Here is a 13,477-nt window from a genome sequence, read left to right as displayed (position 1 = left end):
TATATCAAGAAACTTACCAGGGACTTCTCTCCTGGCACAGTGGTTAAGAATCCGCCTGCCAATGCAGGGGACACAGGTTCGAACCCTGGTCTGGGAAGATCCCGCATACTGCAGAGCAACTAAGCCCGTGCGCCACAACTACTGAAGCCCTCGCGCCTAGAGCCTATGTTCCGCAGTAACAGAAGCCACCAAAATGAGAAGCCCGCACACCGCAACGAAGAGTAGCCCCCGCTCACCACAACTAGAGAGAGCTTGCGTGTAGCAACAAAGACCCAACACAGCCCAAAAAAATTAATTAATTAATTTTTTAAAAAGAAACTTAACAACAAAAACACAAAGAACTCAATTTTTACAACGCACAAAGGACTTGACCTGACTCTTCTCCAGACAAGATATACAAATGGTCAGCAAGGACATGAAAAAATGTCAAACATCAGTAGTCATGATGGAAATGCAAATGAGTAGCACGATGCAATACCCCTTCAAACACACTAGAATTGTTATTGTCAAGAAAAATAAAAAATAATGAATATTGGCAACAAGGTAAAGCAAATGTAATTTTTTTTTTTTCTTTGCGGTACGCAGGCCTCTCACTGTTGTGGCCTCTCCCGTTGCGGAGCACAGGCTCCAGACACGCAGGCTCAGCGGCCATGGCTCATGGGCCCAGCCGCTCCGTGGCATGTGGGATCTTCCTGGACCAGGGCACGAACCCGTGTCCCCTGCATTGGCAGGCGGACTCTCAACCACTGCGCCACCAGGGAAGCCCTTTTTTCTTTTTTTTTTTTTTTTTGCAAATGGAAATTTTAACCATTGCTTGTGGAAATGTAAAATGGTGCAGCCTATGTGTGTATAATATTTTGATATTTCCTCAAAAAGGTAAATGTACAGTACGATATGGTGCAACAATGTAACTCCTAGTTATAGACACCAAAGTATTGAAAACAGGGTTTCAAACAAAAACTTGCACATCCATGTTAAGGGGAGTGGAATATGACACCCCCATATATGCCTCTTTGGCGTAAGGATTATTTTGAACCAATTAATTTAAAAAAGTAGACACAGGGCTTCCCTGGTGGCGCAGTGGTTGAGAGTCCGCCTGCCGATGCAGGGGACACGAGTTCGTGCCCCGGTCCGGGAGGATCCCACATGCCGCGGAGTGGCTGGGCCCGTGAGCCATGGCCGCTGAGCCTGCGTGTCCGGAGCCTGTGCTCCGCAATGGGAGAGGCCACAACAGTGAGAGGCCCGTGTACAGCAAAAAAAAAAAAAAAAAAAAAAAGTAGACACAGGAGAATCTCTGAAATTCGAGTAGAAGTTACCCTTTTAGGGAGGAAAATTTACATTTATAATGGAAATCTACATTTATAAAGGTGTCTCCCTCTCAGTACCAGGAATAGAAGGGTGACTATCTCAAGAAACTCTTATCGGTGGAGAAGGCCCGAACTTAAATCTGCGTAACAACCATACCCTTTTTTTTTTACTGTGCTTTGCCTGATAACCTCCTTTAACCGGGTTCCCCCCTCCCCTAACACCTTTCTTTTGTTTTTAGCTGAGGATGGCATGTGAGGAGCTGGCTTGGGCCATTTCAGGGACTTACTTAGTTTTCCTGGGTATCTCCCAAATTCACAGGAGGTATGTACGTTATTAAGCTTCTGATTGTTTTTCTTTTGTTAATGTATCTTATAGGAGTGATCTCAACTAAGAACACAGAAGTATAGAGGGAAAATTATTTTTCCTCCCATACACATGCAATTAAATACTATTTGGCAATGGAAAGAAATGAACCATCAACCTATGCAAAAACATGGATGAATCTTAGATGTATAATGCTAAGTGTGATAACCAAAAAAAATAAAATACAGGAGACTGCAAACAGGGAAAGGGTTTATTTGGGATCTTAAGAATTGTGTTTGGGAGTGTCCACTGGAAAAAAAAAAAGCACAACGTGAGAGTTGTGAGTTATGTTTTATTTGCGGGCAAAATGAGGACTATAGCCTGGGAGACAGCCTCTGAGATAGCCCTGAGGAACTGCTCTGAAGAGGTTGGGGTGGGGGGGGTCAGTATATATGTGATTTTGGTGAAGGGAGCTATGTGCAATCAAGCACACATGTTGGCAGAAGATTGCAGCTGGTCAGCTGGTCATGAGGCAGTTGCTGCTAGTCACGAGGAGCAGATGTCTCAGTTTATGATTTTAGTGCTTTTCTTTTTAAAAAATTAATTAATTAGGCTGCATGGGGTCTTAGTTGCAGCACATGGGATCTTTCATTTGCAGCGTGTGGGCTCTTCGTTGCAGCACACGGGCTTCTCTAGTTGCAGAGTGGGGGCTCAGTAATTGCAGCGCGTGGGCTTAGTTGCCCCGTAGCGTGTGGGATCTTAGTTCCCCGACCAGGGAATCGAACCCGTGTCCCTTGCATTGGAAGGCAGATCATTGACCACTGGACCACCAGGGAAGTCCCGATGCTACTGCTTCTCTCGATATGAGAAAATGCAAGAAATTCGGCTCATAAAATCTCCTGTCTGAAGACCTGTTCTGCCAGTTTTCCCAGAGCAGAGTGCCTCATTCCTGATCTCTACCCTGAACTCCTTTCAGGGTGTGTTTTGAGACTGCAGTGGCTGGTGACCTCATCCTTGCAGAGCCAGATGGCAAGTGACAATTTTTAGTTGGCAGGATACATAGATTCAGGTAACCCTTAAAGAGTGTTCTAGGGAAGAGAAAGGGTCAGGGGCTTATAAAGACAAAAAGACACAAGGTTGTTAAAAGTTGCCTGGCAATAATTGTTATTAACTCCGGTGGGAGTCAGAAAATATTTGTCCTTAAGAAGTCACGAGTTTTGGGGACTTCCCTGGTGGCGCAGTGGTTAAGAATCTGCTTGCCAATGCAGGGGACAAGGGTTCGAGCCCTGGTCCAGGAAGATCCCACATGCTGCGGAGCACCTAAGCCCGTGAGCCACAACTACTGAAGCCTGCGCGCCTAGAGCCCGTGCTCTGCAACAAGAGAAGCCACCACAATGAGAAGCCCGTGCACTGCAACCAAGAGTAGCCCCTGCTCACTGCAACTAGAGAAAGCCTGCGCACAGCAACGAAGACCCAACACAGCCGAAAATAAAAAATAAATTAAAAATAAATAAATAAATTTATTTAAGAAAAAAGAAATCATGAGGTTTTTTTAGGATAAGGATTGCTGCAGCAAAACTAAAAATGAAGTTTCCCCTCTCCTGAGAACAAGGAAAATAAAGGGAACAGTGAACAGGCTAGAGAAGAAACAACCTGGCCTGAAAGAGTTAATCCTAGTTTTATTTTAACTGTTACTAATCTGTAGTGCCTGTAGTTAGAATTGTCCTTCACAAAGCTAACCTGTCACCCCCAATCCTTTGTAATTTACATTCTGCACCTGGTATTTGCTCCCCCTGTAACCTCTTGTAGCAAATCACCCCTTGTTGTTTGCATTTCAGAAAGGAGATTGCAGACCGATAACCCAGAGACTAACGGACCCAATTACCGAGCTGCCGGACGCAATTACCGGGTTGCTTGACTCCAGCTGTGACTCTTTTGAAATAATGCAAGAAGAATGCATGACCTTCACCATTTTGATCCTTGTCACTCACTTCGGATTGCGAACTCCCCTATAAGAATCCCTGTAATTCCCCAGGGAGGTTGGCGGGGTGGGGCACAGTTCTAGGGGCACTAGCCTACTGTCTTCCCTTTGCCTGGCAAAGAAAATTAAGCCTCGCTACTTCCTATCTTCCAAACCTCTGTCTCCATATTTTTATTTGGCATCGGTGCACAGGGAGCCAAGATTTTTGCAACAGTCTTGGGATTTAATCCTTGTAGAGGTAGATGGCAAGTGCCAATTTTTAGTTGGCGGGTTTACTGTTACCATTTTACTCTAGCCTTTGTGTAAAATTGAAAAGTCTGAAAAGAACCAATGTTTTAGAAGAAGCAGTGCCACTTGTAAACGTCCTGCCACCTAACAGGACAGCCTCTTCTTCTCCACCCATGACTTGATAAGACAGGAAGCTCTCAACACACAGGCCTGGAGAAGGTGGATTTCACAAGTCACTGTGAGTTAAAACTGTTCTAATGCAATGGAGCTACTAAAATACATATGCTTGTTCTTAAGAAAAATTATAAAACTAACAAATCCTTTTCTCCAGATATAAAAAATAAAATCTATTAATCACTACTGTAATTTGATTCCAGAAAAATAGCCAACTGAAGCAAAAAAAAGCACAGGCTGCCTATAGCATAGTCTACAATGCGGGGCGGGGGCGGGGCCTCGGTCCACGCCCACCGCGCGGGCGGGGGAAAATTCTCAGAAATCTCGCGATTTTGAGGCTGTGGAGTAGCCTCCGAGGTCGCGTGGGCGGGGAGGCAGGGTAAGGGGCGGGGACAATGCGGGACGCTCCCCGGTGGGGCAGAGACAGCCTCCTTGTGGATGACGCAAAGGCGGGTCGCGCTGTGCTCAGAACTGTCGTGAAAGGGGGCGGGGCGCGCCGCGCTGGGGACTGACGTAGGTGGCGCGCGTCGCTTCGGCGGTGGCTGGCGGGGTGCGGGAGCCATGGAGCTGTACTCCGGCGCCTTGGAGGAGGCGGTGGACGGAGCCCGGCAGCAGGAGCGGCACTACCAGTTGCTGTCGGCGCTGCAGGGCCTGGTCAAGGAGCTGCCCAGGTGCGCGGCCTCGGGGCGCGGGGGGTGGGCGGGGCGCGCGGGCAGGCGGCTCTGCCCCGCCCCGCTCACCGCGCCCTCCTCCCGCAGCTCCTTCCAGCAGCGCCTGTCCTACACCACGCTCAGTGACCTGGCCCTGGCGCTCCTCGACGGCACCGTCTTCGAGATCGTGCAGGGGCTGCTGGACATCCAGCACCTCACCGAGAAGAGCCTGTACAACCAGCGCCTGCGGCTGCAGAACGAGCACCGAGGTGCGCGGGGGCGACGGGACGGCCCAGCTCCCCGCGCGGGAGCTCGGCCTGCCCGGGCAGTTCCGGTCTCTGCGGGCGGAGGCCTTCCGCGGATACCGTTCGAAAGAAGCCCTTGAAATTGACCGGATCGAGGGCGCGGGGCCTCTGATGACAAATGGGTCGAGTCGGTTTTACTTTGTCAGTTGCACAGTCATCTTTTCACAGGACATCCAGAAACTCCCTGCTCGCGCTCCCGCGTGCCCTCACTCCCCTTCCAGGCAGGATGGCCCGAGGCCTCTGTGCTTGGTCAGCCCACTGGCAGGTCTGGTGTTGGCGGTTGGCCGCCCGCAGTGATGCCCCGCAGTGTTGACAGCTCTGCAGTGCCCTTCAGTGTCAGTTCGCTCTCCACCGCGCATCAAGTTCCCTTGCACTGAGCCCTGAGGCACCCTCCAGAACCCGAAAACTTTTCCACTTGAGCCACGCGTTTGGCCAAAGCCTTGGGAGCCTTGGCCCCTCCCAGGCATCCCTACTGGGAATGGGAGGGGCCTCCGGAGCCCCTTCCTGCGAGGTATGCTGGGCAGCTCTTCCCGCCCCCTCAGATTTCCCACCTTCCTTATTTTATTTTTCCCCAACTTTTTATTTACTTGAAAAAGGTTAAGTATTTAGAAAAGTTGGAAGTATGATATAATGAATACTTATACGTTCTCCAGCTACACTCCTCCGTAACTGAAGTTTTGACAAAAGTTCTTTGTGTCCGTAAGTATGTGCAACACCACAGGGCTTCACCAGGGGTCCTCAGCATTCCTCTAGACCAGGGTTTTCAACAGCAGCGCTGTTGGCATTTGTGGCTGGACAGGTTTTCTTTTTTTCTTCTTTATTTATTTATTTTTGGCTGCATTGGGTCTTCGTTGCAGTGCGCGGGCTTCTCATTGTTGTGGCTTCTCTTGTGGAGCGCGGGCTCTAGGCGCACGGGCTTCAGTAGTTGTGGCACGCGGGCTCAGTACTTTGGCTCGCAGGCTCTAGAGCACAGGCTCAGTAGTTGTGGTGCACGGGCTCTGCGGCATGCAGGATCTTCCCGGACCAGGGCTTGAACCCATGTCCCCTGCTTTGGCAAGTGGATTCTTAACCACTGTGCCACCAGGGAAGTCCTTGGACAGGTCTTAATGGTTCTTTCCTGAATGTTTAAAAGCATCCTTGGCTTCTAACTACTAGATGATAGTGGCACCTTCCCCCAATAGTGACAGCCAGAAATGTCTCCAGACATGCCTGGGGGTCAGCCTTGGTCCAGTACTGAGAACCAGCGATCTAGAACAAGAACGCTTTCCTCTGTAACCACAATGGATAGAAATGAATCATTCCAGGGTGTGTTCTGACATTGAGTCCACGGTCACATACCGAAACTTGTCTCAAATTGTCTGTCCCTTTATAAGGATCCAGTGTGTGGTCATGCATTGCCATTGGTTACTTTGGTCTCTGCTTCTGAAACAGTTCCCAACATTTATTGTGGCGCTGACTTTTTGAAGAGTCCAGGGTATTCTGCCTCAGAACGTCCCCACTGTGGATCTGTTGGATTGCCTCCTCGTGTTGACATTTTACCTCTTTCTCCACTTTCTGAGTTTCCTGTAAACTGGACAGCATGACGATAAACACGTTAAGTGTTTGTAGCAAAAATTCCTCCTAGTGATGTGAGGTCCCTTTCCTGTGGGGGCAGATGATAGACATCTGCCCCAGGATTAGTGTGTTTCTATCAGGAATGGATGTTGGGATTTGTCAAATCTTTTTTCTGCATCTATTGAGATGATCAAGTGGCTTTTTGGTTACGATGGTGAATTACATTGATTTTTTAAATTCCTGGGATAAACCTTATTCAGTCATGATGAACTATTCTTTTTTGTCTGTGTTGGTTTGATTTGCTAAAATCTTAAGAATTTTTACTTCTATGCTAGTGATGGACATTGGCCTGTAGTTCTCTTGTAACATTTTTGTCTGGTTTGAGTATCAGGGAGATACTCGCTTCACAGGATGAGTTGGGAAGTGTTCTCTTTGGTTTTCCAGAAGAATTTGTGTATAATTGGTACTACTTCTTCCCTAAATGTTTGAGTGGTTGTCTTTGTACATGTTGGTTTTTTATAATTATATTTTATTTATTTATTTTTGGCTGCGTTGGGTCTTCATTGCTGGGCATGGGCTTTCTCTAGCTGCGGTGAGCTGGGGCTGCTCTTCGTTGTGGTGCGCAGTCTTCTCATTGTGGTGGCTTCTCTTGTTGTAGAGCACGGGCTCTAGGTGCATGAGTTTCAGTAGTTGTGGCACGAGGGCTCAGTAGTTGTGGCTCGTGGGCTCTAGAGCACAGGCTCAGTAGCTGTGGCACACGAGCTTCATTGCTCAGCGGCATGTGGGATCTTCCCAGACCAGGGATCAAACCTGTATCCCCTGCATTGGCAGGCAGATTCTTAACCACTGCGCCACCAGGGAGGTCCCTGTACACATTGTTATTAAGGAATGAGATGCGTACTCACAAATCCAAAGTACATAGCTGTTGCCTTTTAATGCTCAAATCATGCCACATTTGGCCAGTGGAAGAACAGTGGGCTGGCTCCTGTGTCCTTTTGATGTGTCCCCATCATTCTTGGAGCACTTCTTGCTTTCTGGTACAGGAAGGTGTTCAGGCTCATCTTTTCTTGTTCTTTCCCAGCCTCAGCCCCTCTTCTGACAACCTGCTTCCAGCTTCCCCACACCAGCAACCTTCCATCAGGATGGACCTTTCTCCTTTGCCACCGTAAAACTTTCCCACTCCTCCTGCCTTTGACTGGGTCTGTGCCAAATGCAGGCTGTCAGTAAGTAGTATTTGCTCTCGTTTTGGTGATTTTTGTTTATCTCCAGAGCTTAGTAGCTCAGGGAGCAAATCAAGCACTCAGAATAATTTTTTTAAAGGGGGAGGGGGCAGCAGGGGAACAAGCTGTGTCTCCATGGAGCCCTGGTTCCTTTTAGTGGGGAGTTTTGATAACTCTTCAGACACTTCGCTTCTTGTCCTTTGGAAGGTTTTGTGCTGTCAGCAGCGGGAAAATGCCTGTGACTTTCTGCTTTTCCTTCCTCTGACTTAGCAGGTGGTGGTTGGCTGCCATTGCTTTCCTTGGTCATTGCAAAGGCCACACCCCCGCCTGGGCAGTGGGTGCAGCTCTCTTTTTGCCTCTGGTTGCTCGCCCCGTGGAATCTGGAAGTTGACCTGAGATTTGTAGCCACGTTGATAAATGGGGTGAAGATGACATTTCCCTGCATTTATCTGTTTCCTTGCATCCTGCCTCCACACGTTGTAAATGTTAACTGGGGAGTGTCTTTCTCATCTCTTTGTTTATGGAAATGTCTTGAGGGTGGCCCTCAGCTTCAGACTCACTTAGTGTGATAAATGCCATAGTCGAGATGTGCACTCACTGCGAAGAAACAGGAGATTGGGGAACCTCAGGGGTCCTCCAGAGAAGGGCTGTAACGTGAGGTCTCTGCCGAGGACCGAGTGGTGGGCTTGTGTCTTATAGCCGGGACCCCTCCTCACAAGGGAGATCTGGCCACTTGACACTTACTAGTCTAGGATTTTGGCTGCATAGTATTGAGTGTTCTGTTTTGTGATTGGTTTCTTTCCATCCCATGTTACCTTTCTCTTCTGTCCAGTCCTGTACAATTAGTGGGGACTGTGGAAGCTTTGCTTGGTGGTCGTGGTGGCCCCTCTTGGAGCAACACAGACTCCCTGGCACATGGCCTCTGCTGGCTCATGTCATCTATTGAAAAATTAATCAATAGTCAATCTAAGAAAGAAATGGAAAATTTTAGTCGATCCAACCTGAGGATTCTAACCTGGAGACAGTCTTTCCAAAAGCTCTGAGGACTGTTCCAAAGAGGTGAGGGGGGAGGCCAGTATATATGTGATTTTGGTGAAGGTTACGGCTATTCATGAGGAACAGATAGCTTAGTTAATGGTTTTAGTGCATTTCTAAGTATGAGAAGATGCAACAAACTGTATTCATAAAATTTTCTCCTGAAAATATCCAAGTGTCTGAGGGCCAGTTCTGCCAGTTTTCCCAGAGCACAAAGTGCCTCATCCCAATCTTCGCCCTGAATTCCTTTCAGGTAGGTCAGTAACTGCAGTGGTTAATGACTTGATTCTTGTAGAACTGGGTGGTGGGCAACATTCTCTCTGTTACAGTCCCTTCTCTTTCAGTCTTTTTTTTTTTTTAAATCAGTGTTACTTTATTCTTTTTTTAAAATTAATTAATTTATTTTTGGCTATGTTGGGTCTTCGTTTCTGTGTGAGGGCTTTCTCTAGTTGCGGCGAAGGAGTGGGGGCCACTCTTCATCGCGGTGTGAGGCCTCTCACTGTCGCGGCCTCTCTTGTTGCGGAGCACAAGCTCCAGACGCGCAGGCTCAGTAGTTGTGGCTTACGGGCCTAGTTGCTCTGCGGCATGTGGGATCTTCCCAGACCGGAGCTCGAACCCGTGTCCCCTGCATTGGCAGGCAGATTCTCAACCACTGCGCCACCAGGGAAGCCCCTCTTTCAGTCTTAATTTTGACCCAGGTTTGGGAGGCATTTCATGACCAATCTGTCCCACGGTGTTAGGAATGCTCATTCCCAGGTCAGGCGAGGATTTCCTTGATAGGCCACTCAATGTGCTGTTACCAGACTAGGCCCTGTTAACTAACAGTAGCCCAAGACCTCTGGGCTGCCTGTCCTACTAGTCTGTTATTGCCCTGTTGTTGCTTCTTCCCACATCTAGAGCTATACCATTACAATCCCTGATCTTACAGAACTATATATTTGGTCAGTTGTTTCAGGTCTTCTAATCATCATTATCTTTATTGGAGGCTCAGCCACACATTTGGTCATGAAAGAAACAATAATCTTGTAAAATAGGCAGAAATATAGCTAGTGACATTAATAAGGTCATCAGTAAGTATTTAAGCTGAGAACTCCAGCCCAGTGTCTCCCCAGGTCATCTGACCTGTCTGTTCTGCACCAATCGCTGTCTTTAAGAGAAATGATATAGTGGCCTTGTCCATAAAGTCCACCAAAGACGTCTGCACGTACAAGGCCAGTGGTGGGTCATCATGACCCCTTACAGGACTGAGAAAGGAATGTTACCTCCTAAGGAGTTACATGGCTGGCACCAGGAGAAAAATTGATCTTTGCGGTTGAGCAGGTATTTCTGCCATTGGGGAGTCCGGTTCATGCTCAATGCAGATGCACAATGCACAGCGGAGGGGATGGAGGAGGCTCAGATAGGCAGAAAAAAATTTTTGTTTAAATGTTGCTTGTCTTACCTTAAAATATGAATTTTATTTCATCACATCCTTGGGCCCCCCAGGGTCTGTGCCCGCCCTACTCCCTCTAGGAGCCGTGGATAGGGTACAGGGTGGCTCTGCACCCCTCATCACCACCAAGGGCAGCACTGAGGGGGAGTGACTGCCACACCCCAGGGCAGAGGCCACTCTCCTCGTCCTCCTTTCCCAGGCCTTTGCCTGGGTGGTCTTTTGGATGTCTCAGTGGATGTCCCTTGGATGATGGCAGGTCACGCCGGACTCCTGGCCTGTAGCCAGCATCTGAGCCTAGAAACCTCCAGACCGCAGTCTCCCCCCTCCCTATCCCCAATTCTCTGAGCTCAGGCTGCAGCCCTGGCTCCACCCCCATACCACACGCTTGGCCTCACCCTTCTCTAGTGCCCTGGAGCCCTGCTGCTGGAGAAGGGCCGTACCCTGGGTGAGGGCCCACCTGAGTGGGCTGGGGGCTGGGTGTCCAGAGCTCCACCCAGCTCCCGGTGCAGGCCTCCCTCACGTCTACGCCTCTGCCCTGCTTCCTTGTGGTGTTGGGACAGCTGGAGCAGGCCCCCTCCTCCTTACCTCTCTGCCACCTGCTGATGCCCCTTTGGTCTTGTCCCCTTCCAGTGCTCAGGCAGGCGCTGCGGCAGAAACACCAGGAAGCCCAGCAGGCCTGCCGGCCCCACAACCTGCCTGTGCTCCAGGCGGCCCAGCAGCGCGAGCTAGAGGTAGTGGTGTGGGCAGGGTGGGCACCACCTGGGCTCTGCTTAGAAGGGCCGTAGAGGAGGGGCTCTGGGTGGTTTGGGAGCCGCTGGCCAGCCTGGGCCTCAGCCTGGGGTGGGCCGCGAAGGCTGCATGTGCCCACATGTGGCTCTTCACTGTTGGGGGTTGAGGTGTGCTTGGAGTGGGTGGAGACTGTGATCCCCCCACTCCCCTCCACCTGCTCCCCGAGACAGCAGCTCCTAATGGGCTGGGCCTGTACAGGGCAGGTGTGAGTGGGGGCCATTGTGCCCCATGGCCTTGGGGATGAGGGCAGTGGTGGGATGATGGAGCCAGCAAGTCCTGCTCCCAGGTTGCCTGGGAACAACACAGAGGCCCACCCATAACCAAGAAGCCACCAGTGGTGGGGTGCATATGGAGGCATGTGCAGGGTCCCAAGGTAGCCCCAAGCCAGGGCATGCAGGGAGGAGGTGCTGAGCCGGGCTTGGCCACAGCTCCAGTGGGGAGGAAACATATGCAAAGGCCCAGAAATGGTGGCCAGCTTGACAGTCAGCAGAGGTGGAGCCAGCATCTGGCCAGCTCATGGTGGTCCCGAGCTGTCAGGGCTGGGCGAGGCCTGGCACAGCAAAGGGAGCACACCTGACAGGAGGTGCTGGAGTAAGGGCATTTGGGACAGGTCACCTGAGCCCCTCTGCAGGGTTCTGTGTGGCTAAGGAGGGACGGACCTGGGTGCAGTACGGGCTTCATCCATAGTCTGGGAGCTGGATCCACTGGGAGGTGGGGAGGGGCCAGAGGAGGTGACAGGCCAGGAATGTGTGTGTGAGGCACTGATGGGCAGGAGGCTGAGCCCCTGAGCTGCCTTCACCGTGGCAGGCGGCGGAGCACCGGATCCGTGAGGAGCAGCGGGCGATGGACCAGAAGATTGTCCTGGAGCTGGACCGGAAGGTGGCGGACCAGCAGAGCACACTGGAGAAGGCAGGGGTCGCCGGCTTCTATGTGACCACCAACCCACAGGTCAGTGGCACAGGCCTGCCCCGGCACAGCCCAGGGGATGTTGGTCCCCAAGGCTAGATTCCATATGGGGTTTTAGCTGGTCGCTGGGGAGCCCAGGCCCAGGGTGTGTGGGGACAGGGGACGTGGTGAGTTAGGGAGGCTCCAGGAAGGGTTTCTGCGTTGTGCTCAGCACGGAGGCCGGTCATACTGCCTCTGCCACGGGAGGGTAAGCCATGTGGCTACAGGGCATTGCCCACCTTCCCCGGGTTCGCTGTGCCCTACAGGGCCTCGTGTGCAGTTCCCCTACATCCCTGCACACACCTCCATTTGTGCTGAGCCAGGGCAACTGCAGGCCCTGCCACGGGTGGAGTCCCAGCACCTGCCCCTTTCTGGCAGGCGGTAGCCAGGCTTCACTGGAAGTCAGCCCCATGGGCTCAAGCCTGGTGCTCTCCTGGTATCTGCCCTGGGTCCTTGGGTAAAGGAGGCTGCTTCCTGGGACCTTTGCCAGGGCTAAAGGGGACCTCACAGTGGCCCCTCTGCATCCCAGGAGCTGACGCTACAGATGAACCTACTGGAACTCATCCGGAAGCTGCAGCAGAGGGGCTGCCAGGTGGGGAAGGCAGCCCTATGAGCAGGCAGGGTTCCTGCCAGTGACCCGCCGCTGCCCATCTTGGCTGGGAAGACATCCCTGTCCCACGGTCACCAAAGGCAGCAGAAAGCTGAGTGGCGCTCATCTTCCTGAAGTCTGGCCACCACCCTCCCAGCTGCTTGCAGGAGGGGCACCCCATGAGGAGAAGCTAGGTGGACCTGGGCTGCGTCTGCCACCCACCTTCACCTGGGCTTTTTTGTCCAAAGCTAGGGTGGGAAGGTAAAGGGAAGAGTGGGCCCAGCCTTCCGGCTGTCTGCCCCAGGTTTCTGATGCGTTCTGCTCTCGGCCCCTCCCTTGGCAGGTGCAGCCCCCTAGTAGGAAAGGCTCATGAGCTGCATGTGACTCCGAGAAATAAAGACGCCTCAGCATGGCCTGCACGTGGCTTGCATGACGGCTCTGTGGTGCCTGTCGTGACCAGGGCCTAGCTAGGGCCCTTGCCTGGGGGCTCCGTGGCCTACAGAGGAATTAGCAGAAGATGCCCCCACCCCCATGTCACAGAGGCCCCTCCCTGGGGCAAGTCCCAGGGCACTAGGGCCACATCCAGTCTACTCTGGGGCTGTCAGAGCAGCCAGAGCCTGGTGTGGGTCACTGGGGTGAAGGGCACAGAGCAGCAGGAAGGGTCTGAGGGAGGAAGAGACTGAGGATGTGGAAGCACCAAGCCCACTCAGGGGAGTGTGCTGTCTGCATTGGTCTGAGCCCCAGCTGTGGGGTTGGAGGTGAGGGTATCCAGTGCCCTGCGTGGCCGGGTCTGCAATACGGCTTGAAGGCAGGTGTTGGTGGGTCCACCCTGCCCAAGGTGTGCCGGGGGTGTGTGACACAGGAGAGGCCGAGCCTGAGCGTGAGGCTTCTCGGGCCGTCGGAGCCACTCCCTCTGCCACTGACTGCACGTGAGGGCTCTGCAGGGAAGAGCATCGTGGGCCCG

General features: G+C 51.8%; 1 protein-coding gene across 1 annotated transcript; it reads left to right on the top strand.

Annotated features, from left to right (window-relative positions):
• The first annotated feature begins 4,478 nt into the window (after nt 1-4,478).
• LOC309815123 (protein DGCR6) lies at nt 4,479-13,355 on the top strand. Its single transcript, XM_082641685.1, has 5 exons — nt 4,479-4,665; nt 4,753-4,913; nt 10,821-10,921; nt 11,787-11,927; nt 12,454-13,355. The coding sequence occupies exons 1-5, from the start codon at nt 4,556-4,558 to the stop codon at nt 12,535-12,537; spliced, it is 597 nt and encodes a 198-aa protein (XP_082497811.1). The 5' UTR covers nt 4,479-4,555; the 3' UTR covers nt 12,538-13,355.
• Nucleotides 13,356-13,477: the final 122 nt, after the last annotated feature.

Source organism: Mesoplodon mirus, assembly GCF_964341445.2.
Source record: "Mesoplodon mirus genome assembly, chromosome: 13".
NCBI lineage: Eukaryota > Metazoa > Chordata > Mammalia > Artiodactyla > Ziphiidae > Mesoplodon > Mesoplodon mirus.
The sequence above is the reverse complement of the archived record's forward strand: the minus strand, read 5'-3'. Positions and strand labels throughout refer to the sequence as shown.